The sequence below is a fragment of the Oncorhynchus mykiss genome, chromosome 8 (assembly GCF_057628025.1).
Source record: "Oncorhynchus mykiss isolate SJ-2025 chromosome 8, ASM5762802v1, whole genome shotgun sequence".
Classification (NCBI taxonomy): domain Eukaryota; kingdom Metazoa; phylum Chordata; class Actinopteri; order Salmoniformes; family Salmonidae; genus Oncorhynchus; species Oncorhynchus mykiss.
This window is the reverse complement of record NC_143029.1, coordinates 7,688,827-7,706,911: the sequence shown is the minus strand read 5'-3', so window position 1 is coordinate 7,706,911 and position 18,085 is coordinate 7,688,827. Positions and strand designations below refer to the sequence as shown.

General features: G+C 44.6%; 1 protein-coding gene across 1 annotated transcript in view; it reads left to right on the top strand.

Annotated features, from left to right (window-relative positions):
- Nucleotides 1-1,061: 1,061 nt before the first annotated feature.
- The window catches only part of LOC110529175 (ras-related protein Rab-15-like), a 31,229-nt gene continuing 14,205 nt past the window's right edge, over nucleotides 1,062-18,085 (top strand). Inside the window, exon 1 of the mRNA XM_036984640.2 lies at nucleotides 1,062-1,496. Within this exon, the coding sequence (XP_036840535.1) occupies nucleotides 1,373-1,496 (124 nt within the window). The 5' untranslated portion in view covers nucleotides 1,062-1,372. The remainder of the gene's footprint in view (nucleotides 1,497-18,085) is intronic.

The window sequence follows — 18,085 nt, the reverse complement described above, 5'->3', positions numbered from 1 at the left end:
TACTTCGTCCATCACTCCAGTGAAAGTGACCAATTGAATGTTTCTAGACAAGTGCCCACCATTAAGTCCCTCCCCCATCAGTCTGAAATCCAAACCCAAAGGTGCACAAATTTGAGAGAGACGAATTTGAAATTTAGAGCAAAAACTTGACAATGACAAGTTGCTTTAACATATTTTTGGGGGGGATCGCTGGGAATGATGTTCTGCTCGCTCAAAGTCACACTTGCAAGCTCTTGGGTTTAATTTGCACTTGCTCGACCATTTTCTTCTCTCTAGACTCAAACTGTGTTCAAATACACATACTAACCGCACTAACTGTACAATTTGTGACGTGAAATTGAGTATATAGTATGCTTATTGGTCACAGTATGGATATAGTTAGTATGCCAAAAGTTCCCGGATGTTGTACATCGCCAAAATATGAGGTATACACACAGAGGCCACTATTTCCGTACTTTAGGGCCCATAATGCAATTCTTCAGGAAATGGGGGTTGCTTCAAATCATTTTCAGATTTTAAGAAAATGGGGAAAAGGACAATCTGACAATGCTCTGAGTTTACAAGTGCACTCTGGCACTCCACACCCAAAGTCGTAAAATGTCTAACTAGTCATTTGTTATGCTAACTAGCTAGCAAGAGGTTGCGTAGCAACAGCATCAACTTCCGGTAGACAGGCGAAGAGCTAGTACGCTCAACTGAAAGGATACTGTTCGTTGACAGTATACTAAAATAAACTAATACATATTGTAATGAACCAGGCAGGTGGCAGGTCTCGAACCCTCGACCTTTGAGCCCGAGGCCCGGCGCGCTATCTACTGTGCCGCAAAAGCATGCTCGTGCGGCAGGGTCGTTACACTATGTAGTGTATATACTCATTAAGTATGTAGTATACAGTATGTTAGTATGGGTAGTCGAACACAGCTCCAATGTTTACTCACGCAATGTTTCATATTGCTCGCGCGCTCTATCTAGTGCCCGTTAGACTTTTGAAACCGGATTTGACCCCCATCCTCGTGCGTTGACGGTAATATCGAGAGAGGAAATAGGATGCTGCGGAGCGCGCATCCCCCGTTACCGCGCCCATCAGAAAGGAGGAGAGGGCTGTGGATGGAGGGAATCTGGTCCCTTCTCATATAACTACTCTTTGTTACCAAAAGAGACCGCTCCTGGTTTGATAGAAGAAAAGAGAGGTTCGAGCTTTCTCTCCCGTTTCTCGAAAGAAAATTAAAAGACTACTTTATATTTTGGGCAGACATGGGCTGGGTTGTAGGTGGGTTGGGTTTAGGGTAGATATGGGCTGGGTTGTAGGTGTGTTGGGTTTGGTAATTCGTTGCTGAGTTAGCTGGCTTGCTGTTCTTATTTCTAAGACGCTATGGCTAAGCAGTATGATGTGCTCTTCCGACTCCTGCTTCTCGGTGATTCGGGGGTTGGGAAAACGTGTTTATTATGCAGATTCACGGACAACGAATTTCACCCGTCTCACATCTCCACAATCGGTAAGACCGCTTCTTTGATGCATGTATTATTTGAGGAAATCAGAATACACCTAATACGATCTGATTATCTCTAGGCTAAATAGTCTTATGGAATATGCTACTGGTGCTATATCATTAGCCTATTGAAATTATATTATTATGTACGGCCTACACTTCCTTTGTGCAGAATGTTGTTCGCAATTTGATATTACACATTTACAAATAGCCTATTATATTAAAATTATTTGGCGCTATCTATTTCAAGGCACTATATATTTGCATTGTTATTCAGCTCTAAACTCGGATTAAAATAATACAGATTTTATTTAATCGAAAACAAAAGGACAGGTGCAGGACAAATTCAAATAACCACTTGTGAGGGCATCCACTTGGCAAAAGATACAACTGTTCATACGATGTCCAGTAGCGTAATTAAAAGAGCCACAGTTGCTACCTGGATCCTGTGATAAATGGAATGCTACTTTAGTTGCTATATGCAAACTATAAACACAATATTCAATTTTGAAAATAACACAATGCATGAATACATGTTAACGTCAAATGTTAGCAACTGTCAGAAAGATTTGGGGCACCTGTGTCACTGTCATAGTGCTTCCTCTACTGGAAAAATGTGCAAAATGAACTAAAGTGGAATTAAACTTTTTATGTGGGTTATAATCCTGTATATACCCTTTTACTGTGCTGCCATAACATTCATATTACAGTAGCTCGAATTAATATAACAACACATACAAGTCTTTACAGCAGAAAATCGTCTAATTTCCCCTCTTCCACCTTGTATAGAGAAAACATTAAAGCAGTAACCTATGGACCCAACCAGCCAGGCTCGGCCCCTAGAGTTAATATGGACAGTCATAACAACACATACAAGTCTTTACAGCAGAAAATCGTCTAATTTCCCCTCTTCCACCTTGTATAGAGAAAACATTAAAGCAGTAACCTATGGACCCAACCAGCCAGGCTCGGCCCCTAGAGTTAATATGGACAGTCATAACAACACATACAAGTCTTTACAGCAGAAAATCGTCTAATTTCCCCTCTTCCACCTTGTATAGAGAAAACATTAAAGCAGTAACCTATGGACCCAACCAGCCAGGCTCGGCCCCTAGAGTTAATATGGACAGTCATAATGATTTTCACTAGTTAGAATTCAGTACATCTACAGCTTTCTTATTGAGACCAGCAAATTTAGCTATCAGGACAGCTTTCTTCCCCCCCTTTATTTTTATTTAATCAGTCAAGTTAGTTAAGAACAAATTCTTATTTACAATGACAGCCTACCCCTTACGGCACTGGGCCAATTGTGCACTGCTCTACGGGACTCCCAATCACAGCCAGATGTGATGCAGCCTGGATTTGAACCAGGTACTGCAGTGATGCCTCTTGCATTGAGATGCAGTGTCTTATATCACTGCACCACTCTGGAGCTTGAAACCAATATCTCTCAGAACAGCCTTCTTCCCCCCTTTATCAATCTCTCTCTCAGGACAGCCTTCTTCCCCCCTTTACCAATCTCTCTCAGGACAGCCTTCTTCCCCCCTTTACCAATCTCTCTCTCAGGACAGCCTTCTTCCCCCCTTTACCAATCTCTCTCAGGACAGCCTTCTTCCCCCCTTTACCAATCTCTCTCTCAGGACAGACTTCTTCCCCCTTTACCAATCTCTCTCTCAGGACAGCCTTCTTCCCCCCTTTACCAATCTCTCTCAGGACAGCCTTCTTCCCCCCTTTACCAATCTCTCTCAGGACAGCCTTCTTCCCCCTTTACCAATCTCTCTCAGGACAGCCTTCTTCCCCCCTTTACCAATCTCTCTCAGGACAGCCTTCTTCCCCCCTTTACCAATCTCTCTCTCAGGGCAGCCTTCTTCCCCCTTTACCAATCTTTCTCTCAGAACAGCCTTCTTCCCCCTTTACCAATCTCTCTCTCAGGACAGCCTTCTTCCCCCCTTTACCAATCTCTCTCAGGACAGCCTTCTTCCCCCCTTTACCAATCTCTCTCAGGACAGCCTTCTTCCCCCTTTACCAATCTCTCTCTCAGAACAGCCTTCTTCCCCCCTTTACCAATCTCTCTCAGGGCAGCCTTCTTTCCCCCTTTACCAATCTCTCTCTCAGAACAGCCTTCTTCCCAGCTTTACCAATCTCTCTCTCAGAACAGCCTTCTTCCCCCCTTTACCAATCTCTCTCTGGACAGCCTTCTTCTCCCCTTTACCAATCTCTCTCTCAGGGCAGCCTTCTTTCCCCCTTTACCAATCTCTCTCTCAGGACAGCCTTCTTCCCCCCTTTACCAATCTCTCTCTCAGGACAGCCTTCTTCCCCTTTTACCAATCTCTCTCTCAGGACAGCCTTCTTCCCAGCTTTACCAATCTCTCGCTCAGAACAGCCTTCTTCCCCCCTTTACCAATCTCTCTCTCAGAACAGCCTTCTTCCCCCTTTACCAATCTTTCTCTCAGGACAGCCTTCTTCCCCCCTTTACCAATCTCTCTCTCAGAACAGCCTTCTTCCCCCCTTTACCAATCTCAAGCATCGATCATCATGTCACCAGAATAAGACCCTCAATATTTATTGGAAAGGAGCATCAAGCTCATCACCGTGCACTTTCACCACCCTGTGAAGCTCACCACCCTGTGAAGCTCCTCACCCTGTGAAGCTCATCACCGTGCACTTTCACCACCCTGTGAAGCTCCTCACCCTGTGAAGCTCATCACTGTGCTCGTTCACCACCCTGTGAAGCTCCTCACCCTGTGAAGCTCATCATCATTTATTTAACCTGTAGCCTAATAAGCTGCATGCTTTCTCGAGTCGTAGTGGGAGGACCACACGCCATGTCATCACAAGACTCTTAAGTTGACTTCGATATGATGGTTATTATATCACTATTTCCGCATAAAGGCATTTCCACTGCCCTTTCTCGCATAATTCATTTGACAGATACAAAAAGATCCCACCGTGGCAAACAAAAAAAAAACAAATGAATGTCGCCATTTATAAAATGTATATACATTTATAATAAAACTTCCTGTTTCCATCACAGCTGCCGTGATTTATTTGTTATAAAGGTATGACTTTACTCGCATAAAAACTATGGATGGGAACTTGGTTAGTGACTGCTCATTGAACTCCACCTCCCATCGCAGAGAAATTCCAGACGGTGTCCCAAATGCCACCCTATTCCATATGTAGTGCACTACTTTTGATAATATATTAAATAGGGTGCGACCTGGGAGGCATCCACACATCACCCACTGCAGAGGAAGGCAGTATTAGAGAAAGTCATTGGTTGGATTAAGGGTGCATCTATAGCCGGGCATCCCTGGTCTCTCACCTCTACGCATTGATTGGGAAGAGGAGACTTTAACTAGTAGTGGGTGTGACATTTTTATTTATCCGTTATTTTACCAGGTAAGTTGACTGAGAACACGTTCTCATTTGCAGCAACGACCTGGGGAATAGTTACAGGGGAGAGGAGGGGGATGAATGTGCCAATGGTAAACTGGGGATTATTAGGTGACCGTGATGGTTTGAGGGCCAGATTGGGAATTTAGCCAGGACACCGGGGTTAACACCCCTACTCTTACGATAAGTGCCATGGGATCTTTAATGACCTCAGAGAGTCAGGACACCTGTTTAACGTCCCATCCGAAAGACGGCACCCTACACAGGGCAGTGTCCCCAATCACTGCCATGGGGCATTGGGGTATTTTTTTAGACCAGAGGAAAGAGTGCCTCCTACTGGCCCTCCAATACTGTACAGGCATGTGGGTCTACTAGACAAGGACATCTGACTGCAAAACAGGGACACAATAGGGATTAGTGTAATTCAATGTGTTTGCCTGTGCCAGCTTTTCATGTGTTGATAAATCGTCCTTGAATTCGAGTACATAAATCGTCCTTGAGTCGTCCTTGAGTACATCATACACTAGCAACCATTCTAGAATAGCATTGAGGAAATATTTGGGGAAAGTTCCAATTTCTAGAATAATGGTGATTGAGAATGCTTTACAGGATGCCAAATATCATACCCCCAAGATATGCTGACCTTTCACCATTATAATGGCATGGGGGTATGATATTTGTGAGTCCACATTAATGTAGAATGGTTTATAAACATTCTATTCTTATTTACAATAAAAGTGACTCCAAAATGACTCAGTACATTATTTAACATTCATTTCTATTGGGCACAACCAAAACTGTTGAAACGCAACCAAAACAAACAGCAAATGTGTACAGTCACAAGCTTGATTTTTTATTTATTTTACCTTTATTTAACCAGGTAGGCTAGTTGAGAACAAGTTCTCATTTGCAACTGCTACCTGGCCAAGAGAAAGCGTAGCAATTCGACACATACAACAACACAGAGTTACACATGGAATGAACAAAACATACAGTCAATAATACAGTAGAACAAAAGAAAACAAAAAGTCTATATACAGTGAGTGCAAATGAGGTAAGTTAAGGAAATAAATAGGCCATGGTGGCGAAGTAATTACAATATAGCAATTAAACACTGGAATGGTAGATGTGCAGAAGATGAATGTGCAAGTAGAGATACTGAGGTGCAAAAGAGCAAGATAAATAAATAAATAAATACAGTATGGGGATGAGGTAGTTGGATGGGCTGTTTACAGATGGGCTATGTACAGGTGCAGTGATCTGTGAGCTGCTCTGACAGCTGGTGCTTAAAGCTAGTGAGGGAGATATGAGTCTCCAGCTTCAGTGATTTTTGCAGTTCATTCCAGTTATTGGCGGCAGAGAACTGGAAGGAAAGGTAACCAAAGGAGGAATTGGCTTTGGGGGTGACCAGTGAGATATACCTGCTGGAGCGCGTGCTACGAGTGGGTGCTGCTATGGCGACCAGTGAGCTGAGATAAGGTGGGGCTTTACCTAGCAGAGACTTGAAGATAACCTGTAGCCAGTGGGTTTGGCGACGAGTATGAAGCGAGGGCCAACCAACGAGAGCTTACAGGTCGCAGTGGTGGGTAGTGTATGGGGCTTTTGTGACAAAACGGATGGCACTGCCAATTTGTTGAGTAGAGTGTTGGAGGCTAATTTATAGATGACATCGCCGAAGTCGAGGATCGGTAGGATAGTCAGTTTTACGAGGGTATGTTTGGCAACATGAGTGAAGGATGCTTTGTTGCGAAATAGGAAGCTGATTCTAGATTTAATTTTGGATTGGAGATGCTTATTGTGAGTCTGGAAAGAGAGTTTACAGTCTAACCAGACATCTAGGTATTTTTAGTTATCCACATATTCTAAGTCAGAGCCGTCCAGAGTAGTGATGCTGGACGGGCGGGCAGGTGCGGGCAGTGATCGATTGAATAGCATGCATTTAGTTTTACTTGCATTTAAGAGCAGGTGGAGGCCACGGAAGGAGAGTTGTATGGCATTGAAGCTTGTCTGGAGGTTAGTTAACACAGTGTCCAAAGAGGGGCCAGAAGTATACAGAATGGTGTCAAATGATGAAGTCATTGCGTGCTATGAATATGGGACCAAATACAAAATTGTTGACTTCTTTCAATACACATATAAGTGAATTGGTCCCAATGCTTTTGGGGAGAAAAAGTGCTGTAATTTCTAAACCCTCAAATTATAGCTGACAGTCTGCACTTTAACCTCATATAAGGAAATCAGTCAATTTAAGTAAATTATTTAGGCCCTAATCTATAGATTTCACATGACTGGGAATACAGATATGCATCTGTTGGTCACAGATACCTTTTAAAAAAAAATAGGTGTGTGGAGTAACCAGTCAGTATCTGGTGTGACCACCATTTACCTCATGCAGAGCGACACATCTCCTTCGCATAGAGTTGATCAGGCTGTTGAGTGTGGAATGTTTTCCCACTCCTCTTCTGACTAGTCAGGATCGATGGAAAGATAAACGGAGCGAAGTACAGAGACTTGAAACCGATCGAACATCTCTGGAGACGCCTGAAAATAGCTGTGCAGCGACGCTCCCCATCCAACCTGACAGAGCTTGAGACGATCTGCAGAGAAGAATGGGAGAAACTCCCCAAATACAGGTGTGCCAAGCTTGTAGCGTCATACCCAAGAAGAATCGAGGCTGTAATCGCTTCCAAAGGTGCTTCAGCAAAGTACTGAGTAAAGGGTCTGAATACTTACAGTATATAAATAAGGTATTTATGTTTTTTGTTTTTTTATACATTTTCAAACATTTCTACAAACCTGTTTTTGCTTTGTCATTATGGGGTATTATGTGTAGATTGATGAGAATGTAATCCATTTTAAAATAAGGCTGTAACGTAACAAAATGTGCAGCAAAATATACTGTACCTGTCAAAAGTTTGGACACGCCTACTCATTCAAGGGTTTTCCTTAATTCTGTCTATTTTCTACATTGTAGAATAATAGTGAAGACATCAAAACAATGAAAGTACACATATGGAATCATGTAGTAACCAAAAAAAGTGTTAAACAAATCAAAATATATTTGAGATTCTTCAAAGTAGACCCCCTTTGCCTTGATGACAAGTTTGCACACTCTTGGCATTCTCTCAACCAGCTTCATGAGGTAGTCACCTGGAATGCTTTTCCAACAGTCTTGAAGGAGTTCCCACATATGCTGAGCACTTGTTGGCTGCTTTTCCTTCACTTTGCGGTCCAACTCATCCCAAACCATCCTAATTGGGTTGAGGTCAGATGATTGTGGAGGCCAGGTCATCTGATGCATCACTCTTCTTCTTGGTCAAATAGCGATTACACAGCCTGGAGGTGTGTTTTGGGTCATTGTCCTGTTGAAAAACAAATGATTGGCCCACTTAGGGTTGCACATTTTGGGGAATATTCAGAGGTGGAAACTTTCTGTGGGAATTAACGGGAATATGGGAATTAACAGGAATATATGCAAATTAATATTAAAACCATATAATATGTAGATGTTTTTTGCATTGGATATATTTGCCATATCATTTGGAGACAGACACATAAACCTTTTACCTTATCATAAGTAGACATAATTGCAAATGATTAAATCCTTCCAATAGAAATGAAAAAAATATTTAGTTAAGAATTGAACTTTAAGTAAATTAGTTGACTCTTCACATGGGATAATTTCACTGAACAGCAAAAGAAAGGGAATATTGAATGATCCCCAATGATCCATCGCATCTCCCAAACACGTTTTCAACATACATCTGTAAAATGATAGTCTAGGAACTAAAGCTTTGGTTGTCTTCCTCTCAGGCTTCCATGTCTTCTCCATGGACCTCCTCAATGTCTCTTGAATATCAGACTCTGAGGCCTCGTCTTCACTGTCACTTTCCAACCTTGTTGAGGATGGCTCGTTGTCAGGCTCAAAAAACCTCAAAATTGCCCGGATGGTCACCAATTGTTCCACCCTTGTATTGGTCAGCCTGTTGCGTGCTTTGGTGTGTGTGTTCCCAAACGAGGACCAGTTGCGCTCTGAGGGGGCTGATGTTGGTGGTATTTGGAGGATGATTGAGGATGATCCACAAAGTCCCTTCCACCAGGTGGCTGATGAGATATGACTGCCATATTGCATTTCCATCCCAAAGCCCTTGCTTGGAAGTGTATTTCGCCAGACTGCGAAGAACCTTGCCCTCATCCAGGCCAAGGTGGCGAGACACAGTAGTGGTGACACCATAGGCCTTGTTGATATCTGCACCAGACAGGATGCTCTTGCCAGCATACTTGGGGTCCAACACGTAATCTGCAGCATGTATTGGATTCAGGCAGAAGTCTTCACGCTTTTTGATGTATTTCAGAACTGCAGTTTCCTCTGCTTGGAGCAACAGTGAAGTGGGCAGGGCAGTACGGATTTCTTCTCTTACATCTGCAAGCAGAGTCTGAACATCAGACAGGATGGCATTGTCTCCCTCAATCTGTGCAATGGCTACTGCTATAGGTTTCAGGCTGCTTACTACTCTCTCCCAAAATACATCATCCAGGAGAATCCCCTTGATGGGGCTGTCCATATCGGCAGACTGTGATCTGACCATTTCTTGGAGAGACTCCTTCCCGTCCAGAAGACTGTCAAACATGATGACAACCTCACCCCAATGGGTGTTGCTGGGCAGCTTCAATGTGGTGCTCTTATTCTTCTCACTTTGCTTGGTGAGGTAGATTACTGCTACAACTTGATGACCCTTCACATGCCTAACCATTTACTTGGCTCTCTTGTAAAGTGTATCCATTGTTTTCAGTGCCATGATGTCCGTGAAGAGCAGATTAAATGCATGAACAGCCAATTTAATGTGTGGGTAGGACTTCTCCACTTTAGACCAAGCAGCCTTCATGTTCGCAGCATTGTCTGTCACCAGTGCAAATACCTTCTGTGGTCCAAGGTCATTGATGACTGCCATCAGCTCATCTGCAATGTAGAGACCAGTGTGTCTGCTCTTGTAGAATACTGGTTAAGGGGTGGAGATGATGCCGTTAACTATTCCTTGCCCACAAACATTCGACCACCCATTAGAGATGATTGCAATACAGTCTGCTTTGTCTTTGATTTGCTTGACCATCATTTGAACTCTGTTGAACTCTGTTGCATCCAGCAAATTAGTAGATAAAGCATGTCTGGTTGGAGGGGTGTATGCTGGGCCAAGAACATTCAGAAATCTCTTCCAATACACATTGCCTGTGAGCATCAGAGGTGAACCAGTTTCATACACGTTCCTTCATTGACTCAAAAAAAACTTCTGATTCCAGGAGGACCATGAGCTGTTGCTATCGATAAGGTGTCTGATTCATCATTTTCACCATGAATAGAAGTAGAGGAGAGACTTTTGTCAGAGGTTGCTTGTTGTGAGCGCGGAGGGAACTTTATGCACTTGGCCAGATGATTCTGCATCTTTGTTGCGTTCTTCACATATGATTTGGCACAGTATTTGCAAATGTACACAGCGTTTCCTTCTACGTTAGCTGCAGTGAAATGTCTCCACACATCAGCCTGTGGCATTTTCAAAATAAGACAAGAAATTGTAAAAAATACAAATAAAAAATACAATTCCATGTACAGTTAAATAGTTAAGCAGTTAGATTAAACAACTGCTTTGTAAGATAAATGTTTTAGAATGAAACATGTATGGAAACAGGTGAATTAACACTCTTCAGTTAGCAGGCTCAAGCAAGCTAAAACCCACATGGTAGCAAAAAATAACTAGCAGAAAATGTTAACAAGTTTTTATTTTTTGATTTTAACACACTTTGCTGTAGGCTACTAATTACTAGTTAACAAAATATCATGTATGTCATAAAATATTTTCACCCAACCCAGTATTGTAATCAAAACTTACCAGAAAGCATGTCGTCTTTGGCTCAGACAGTGTAGTAGTGTGGGCTCAATAGCATCTCATTAGTGTGCAAGACCTTGAGAACCAGCTGTACAGTCGTGGCCAAACGTTTTGAGAATGACACAAATATTAATTTCCACAAAGTTTGCTGCTTCAGTGTCTGTAGATATTTTTGTCAGATGTTACTATGGAATACTGAAGTATAATTACAAGCATTTCATAAGTGTCAAAGGCTTTTATTGACAATTACATGAAGTTGATGCAAAGAGTCAATATTTGCAGTGTTGACCCTTCTTTTTCAAGACCTCTGCAATCTGCCCTGGCATGCTGTCAATTAACTACTGGGCCACATCCTGACTGGCAGCCCATTCTTGCATAATCAATGCTTGGAATTTGTCAGAATTTGTGGATTTTTGTTCGTCCACCCGCCTCTTGAGGATTGACCACAAGTTCTCAAAGGGATTAAGGTCTGGGGAGTTTCCTGGTCATGGACCCAAAATATCGATGTTTTGTTCCCCGAGCCACTAAGTTATCACTTTTGTTTTATGGCAAGGTTCTCCATTATTCTGGAAAAGGTATTGTTCGTCACCAAACTGTTCCTGGATGGTTGGGAGAAGTTGCTCTCAGAGGATGTGTTAGTACCATTCTTTAGTCATGGCTATATTCTTAAGCAAAATTGTGAGTGAGCCCACTCCTTTGGCTGAGAAGCAACCCCACGCACGAATGGTCTCCGGATGCTTTAGGATGCTTTACTGTTGGCATGACACAGGACTGATGGTAGCGCTCACCTTGTCTTCTCTGGACAAGGTTTTTTCCGGATTCCCCAAACAATCGGGAAGGGGATTCATCAGAGAAAATTACTTTACCCCAGTCCTCAGCAGTCCAATCCCTGTAGTTGTTTTAAGAATATCAGTCTTTCCCTGATGTTTTTCCTGGAGAGAAGTGGCTTCTTTGCTGCCCTTCTTGACACCAGGCCATCCTCCAAAAGTCTTCACCTCACTGTGCGTGCAGATGCACTCACACCTGCCTGCTGCTATTCCTGAGCAAGCTCTGTACTGCTGGTGCCCCGATCCCGCAGCTGAATCAACTTTAGGAGACGGTCCTGGCGTTTGCTGGACTTTCTTGGGCGCCCTGAAGCCTTCTTCACAACAATTGAACCGCTCTCCTTGAAGTTCTTGATGATCTGATAAATGGTTGATTTAGGTGCAATCTTACTGGCAGCAATGCCTGTGAAGCCCTTTTTGTGCAAAGCAATGATGACGGCACTTGTTTCCTTGCAGGTAACCATGGTTGACAGAGGAAGAACAATGATTCCAAGCACCACTCTCCTTTTGAAGCTTCCAGTCTGTTATTCAAACTCAATCAGCATGACAGTGTCATCTCCAGCCTCGTCCTCGTCAACACTCACTAGCGAGAGAATCACTGACATGATGTCAACTGGTCCTTTTGTGGCAGGGCTGACATGCAGTGGAAATGTTTTTGGGGGGATTCAGTTCATTTGCATGGCAAAGAGGGACTTTGCAATTAATTGCAATTCATCTGATCACTCTTCATAACATTCTGGAGTATATGCCAATTGCCATCATGCAAACTGAGGCAGCAGACTTTGTGGAAATTAATATTTGTGTCATTCTCAACTTTTGGCCACGACTATAAATGTACACTTTATATACAAAAGTATGTGGACACCCCTTCAAATGAGTGGATTCGGCTATTTCAGCTACACCCGTTTCTGACAGGTGTATACAATCGAACACACAACTATGCAATCTCCATAGACAAACATTGGCAGTAGAATGGCTTTACTGAAGAGCTCAATGACTTTCATCGTGGCACCCGTCATAGGATGTCACCTTTCCAACAAGTCAGGTCATCAAATTTCCACCCTGCTAGCGCTGCTCCGGTCAACTATAAGTGCTGTTACTGTGACGTGGAAACGTCTGGGAGCAACAACGGCTCAGCTGGTAAGTGGTAGGCCACACAAGCTCACCGAACGGGACCGCCAAGTGCTGAAGCGTGTAGCGCATAAAAATCGTCTGTCCTCAATTGCAACGACCATTACAGAGTTCCAAACTGCCTCTGGAAGCAACGTTAGCACAAGAACTGTTCGTCGGGAGCTTCATGAAATGGGTTTCCATGGCCGAGCAGCCGCACACAAGTCTAAAATCACCATGTGCAATGCCAAACGTTGGCTGGAGTGGTGTAAAGCTCGCCGCCATTGGACTCTGGAGCAATGGAAACACGTTCTCTGGATGGCTTCACCATCTGTTTGTATCCTTTTTTTTATGTACATTTGATTGGTGTATTCAAATAATGTATTTAAAAAGTGTGCATGTGCAGATATATTTTGTTTACCCAAACCACCTTTGGGCCAGATTGGACCCTCTCTCTGGCCGTCTGTTTGACAGCCCTACTCTAGTAGTGATGCTTTTTGACCACAAGCTGTCTTCATCAAGCTGTCTTCATCGAGCTGTCTTCATCGAGCTGTCTTCATCAAGCTGTCTTCATCGAGCTGTCTTCATCGAGCTGTCTTCATCAAGCTGTCTTCATCGAGCTGTCTTCATCGAGCTGTCTTCATCGAGCTGTCTTCAACAAGCTGTCCTCATCGAGCTGTCTTCATCGAGCTGTCTTCAACGAGCTGTCCTCATCGAGCTGTCTTCAACGAGCTGTCCTCATCGAGCTGTCTTCATCGAGCTGTCTTCATCGAGCTGTCTTCATCGAGCTGTCTTCATCGAGCTGTCTTCATCGAGCTGTCTTCAACGAGCTGTCCTCATCGAGCTGTCTTCATCAAGCTGTCTTCAACGAGCTGTCCTCATCGAGCTGTCTTCATCGAGCTGTCTTCATCAAGCTGTCTTCATCAAGCTGTCTTCATCGAGCTGTCTTCATCGAGCTGTCTTCATCGAGCTGTCTTCATCGAGCTGTCTTCAACAAGCTGTCCTCATCGAGCTGTCTTCATCGAGCTGTCTTCAACGAGCTGTCCTCATCGAGCTGTCTTCATCGAGCTGTCTTCAACGAGCTGTCCTCATCGAGCTGTCTTCATCAAGCTGTCTTCAACGAGCTGTCCTCATCGAGCTGTCTTCATCGAGCTGTCTTCAACAAGCTGTCCTCATCGAGCTGTCTTCATCGAGCTGTCTTCAACGAGCTGTCTTCATCGAGCTGTCCTCATCAAGCTGTCCTCATGAAGCTGTCCTCATCAAGCTGTCCTCATCAAGCTGTCCTCACCATGGTATCATCTCAGAAACGCACAGACAGGGCTCTATAGGGCTCTACACACAGACAGGGCTCTACACACAGACAGGGCTCTACACACAGACAGGGCTCTATAGGGCTCTACACACAGACAGGGCTCTATAGGGCTCTACACACAGACAGGGCTCTACACACAGACAGGGCTCTACACACAGACAGGGCTCTACACACAGACAGGGCTCTATAGATGGGAGTCTCCAGTAATAATAATGCCTGCAGTCAGTTAGGGAGATGTCTAAGACACACACACACACACACACGCACACACTGGCACACACACACACAGGCAGACACACACACAGGCACACACTGGCACACACACACACAGGCACACAGGCACACACAGGCACACACACACAGGCACACACAGTAAAGGTTAGAGACAGTGATTAATAGGTCAATAACACTCTTCCCTGGGTTTCCACAGCCTGACAGAAACAGTGTGTCTCCATCCACAACAGATAGGTTGGCTGTGAGGGGTAGTGGGAGGTCTATGGGAGGTCTGTGGGGGGTCTATGGGAGGTCTGTGAGGGATAGTGGGAGGTCTGTGAGGGGTAATGGGAAGTCTATGGGGGGTAGTGGGAGGTCTGTGAGGGGTAGTGGGAGGTCTGAAGGGTAGTGGGAGGTCTATGGGAGGTCGTGAGGGATAGTGGGAGGTCTGTGGGGGATAGTGGGAGGTCTGTGGGGTAGTGGGAGGTCTGTGGGGGGTAGTGGGAGGTCTGTGAGGGGTAGTGGGAGGTCTGTGAGGGGTAGTGGGAGGTCTGTGGGAGGTATGTAAGGGGTAGTGGGTTTGGGGGATGTGGGAGGTCTGTGGGAGATAGTGGGAGGTCTGTGGGGGGTAGTGGGAGGTCTGTGGGAGGTCTGTGAGGGGTAGTGGGAGGTCTGTGGGGGGTCGTAGGAGGTCTGTGGGGGGTAGTGGGGGGTAGTGGGAGGTCTGAGGGGTAGTGGGAGGTCTGTGAGGGGTAGTGGGAGGTCTGTGGGGGTAGTGAGAGGTCTGTGAGGGGTAGTGGGAGGTCTATGGGAGGTCTGTGAGGGGTAGTGGGAGGTCTGTGAGGGGTAGTGGGAGGTCTGTGAGGGGTAGTGGGAGGTCTGTGGGGGGTAGTGGGAGGTCTGTGAGGGATAGTGGGAGGTCTGTGAGGGATAGTGGGAGGTCTGTGAGGGATAATGGGAGGTCTGTGGGGGATAGTGGGAGGTCTGTGAGGGATAGTGGGAGGTCTGTGAGGGATAGTGGGAGGTCTGTGGGGGATAGTGGGAGGTCTGTGGGGGATAGCGGGAGGTCTGTAGGGGGTAGTGGGAGGTCTGTGGGGGGATAGTGGGAGGTCTGTGAGGGATAGTGGGAGGTCTGTGAGGGGTAGTGGGAGGTCTGTGGGGGTAGTGAGAGGTCTGTGAGGGGTAGTGGGAGGTCTATGGGAGGTCTGTGAGGGGTAGTGGGAGGTCTGTGAGGGGTAGTGGGAGGTCTGTGAGGGGTAGTGGGAGGTCTGTGGGGGGTAGTGGGAGGTCTGTGAGGGATAGTGGGAGGTCTGTGAGGGATAGTGGGAGGTCTGTGAGGGATAATGGGAGGTCTGTGGGGGATAGTGGGAGGTCTGTGAGGGATAGTGGGAGGTCTGTGAGGGATAGTGGGAGGTCTGTGGGGGATAGTGGGAGGTCTGTGGGGGATAGCGGGAGGTCTGTAGGGGATAGTGGGAGGTCTCTGAGGGATAGTGGGAGGTCTCTGAGGGATAGTGGGAGGTCTGTGAGGGATAGTGGGAGGTCTGTGGGATAGTGGGAGGTCTTTGAGGGATAGTGGGAGGTCTGTGAGGGATAGTGGGAGGTCTGTGTTCGTGTGTCTACCCCTGGCTCAATAAGCTGCTCTCCTCCTTATAGCCCTGAACCACAGCTACTATGTCCCTGGCCCATCAGCCCCCTCACTGTAAGGGTTAAGTGCTGCTCGTTATGGTATAGCTACAGTAGGGAGATGCCTACCTGGACACGGTAGTGGGCACAGATACTTATCCATTCATAGAACAACGGTTAGCTAATAGCTACGCTAAGTAGTGTGTTGAATTAAACTGTTGCAAAACAATGAACTTAGGTGTACATATACTTTGATACAACTATAGGCTACTGGGTAAATATAGGCTGCTGTTAACACTTAATAGGTCTGATGGTTCTAAGGCACTGAATTGCAGCGTCCCTCCAACCCCGGGTTCGATCCCAGGCTGGGAGAGCCATGAGACGGCGCACAATTGACCCTGCGTTGTCTGGGTTAGCGAAGGGTTTGCCGGACGGAATTACCTTGTCCCATCGCGATCAAGTGACTCCTTGTGGCGGGCCGGGCGCCTGCAAGCTGACTCCGGTCGTCAGTTGGACGGTGTTCCCTCCGACACATTGGTGCGGTTGGCTTCCGGGGTTAAGCGAGCAGTGTGTCAAGAAGCAGTGCGGCTTGGCTGGGTGGTGTTTCGGAGGACGCGTGACTCTCCACCTTCGCCTCTCCCAAGTCCGTTGGGGAGTTGCAGCGATTTAGGAGAAAAAGGGGTAGATAGAAAAGAAAGAAAGACAACGATGGTCATCGGCTCACCGGCTCTTTGACTGTTTCGTCTTTAAGAATTCTTGGACTACAAGTCAACCTTTAGGCTAGCCTGGGTACCAGTCTGTTTGTACCATCATGCCACTCACATGGAGTTGACATGTTATTACAAACATATCTGGGACCAAGCTGCACTACCTTAAGACCACTCTCACATAAACCTACTTTGTGAGTGTATATGATTGTAAGAAGCTTTTTTTATACCGTATGCTTGAGAATTACATTGCTTTGAGGTATTCCTTCATTTCCTTGAGGTCTGTAATTTGCTAAAATAGGTGGGCCAATTCCATTTTATTTGGAACGGCAAGCAAGACTAAATTAAACAGACCTATTTATATAATAAATATGAATTCGGAGGGCAGAAATTCTTAAATATTAAATCATTAGACCTCTCACTAAAGACTTCAGTCATACAAAAGTTATACTTAAATCCGAACAGGTTCTCTAGCAGATTAGGAAGAATGTCTCACCCTAGGTTCAAGAATGGCCTTTCCCCCTTTATTCACATTACAACCTGTCACTTTCCATTATTTGAAAATGAAACAATCTAAAAAATATTGCTATTTTTAAAACAAGCCTTAGAAAGTTGGTTGCAATTTTAGTTGAATCCACCTGAAAAGAATGAACAAATATTACAACACATATTGTGGTTCAACTCAAATATACTAATTTATATTTTTTTTAAATGCAATTATGCAAAAAAAAAAAAACGTTAAAAAAATTATATATATATAATTTTTTTAAATGTTTTTTTATTTTTATATATATATATTATATTATATATATATATTTGTCAATGATATCATAAATAGGACTGGTGGAGTTATGTCACACATGCAGCTAACACAAATATATGGAAATGTCTGATCTATCCAAAATTACAACCAACTATTGCAGCATTACTGTAAAAATGAAAGATGCAAGTGGAAGGATCTTGGATGCACTGATCCCATGACACATGGTTTATGAACTGATACGCAAAACAATGCCGGATTCAAAACGTATATATTTACCCCCCCCCCAAAAAAAAAAAATAAATATATGGGGGATTGGAAATGACGCAGACAATTACATTGATGGAAGCTACAATCTATCTGCAATATTAAAGCTGATCTACCCTTAAAAATAATATAAAAAAATAAAAAAAGATAGCTGGGCCAAGACTTCCATTCATTTAGATGACGTCGTAGAAGCTACGTTTACTTTGAAACCTGAACTTCACTCATTTCCAAATCACTGAACGCATGGATGACTCCAGGACAGAAGCAAAAGGCATAGAAAAGAGGGACAGAGAAAGATCGGGAGAACGAGAAACATAGCGAGAGGGTATGAGAGAGAGAAAGAGAGAGAATCAAGCGGTGGATCGATAAGAATAGAAAGAGGGTAGGGTAGAGAGAGAGATTTAAGGGGTGGATCGATAAGAATAGAAAGAGGGTAGGGTAGAGAGAGAGATTCAAGGGGTGGATCGATAAGAATAGAAAGAGGGTAGGGAAGAGAGAGAG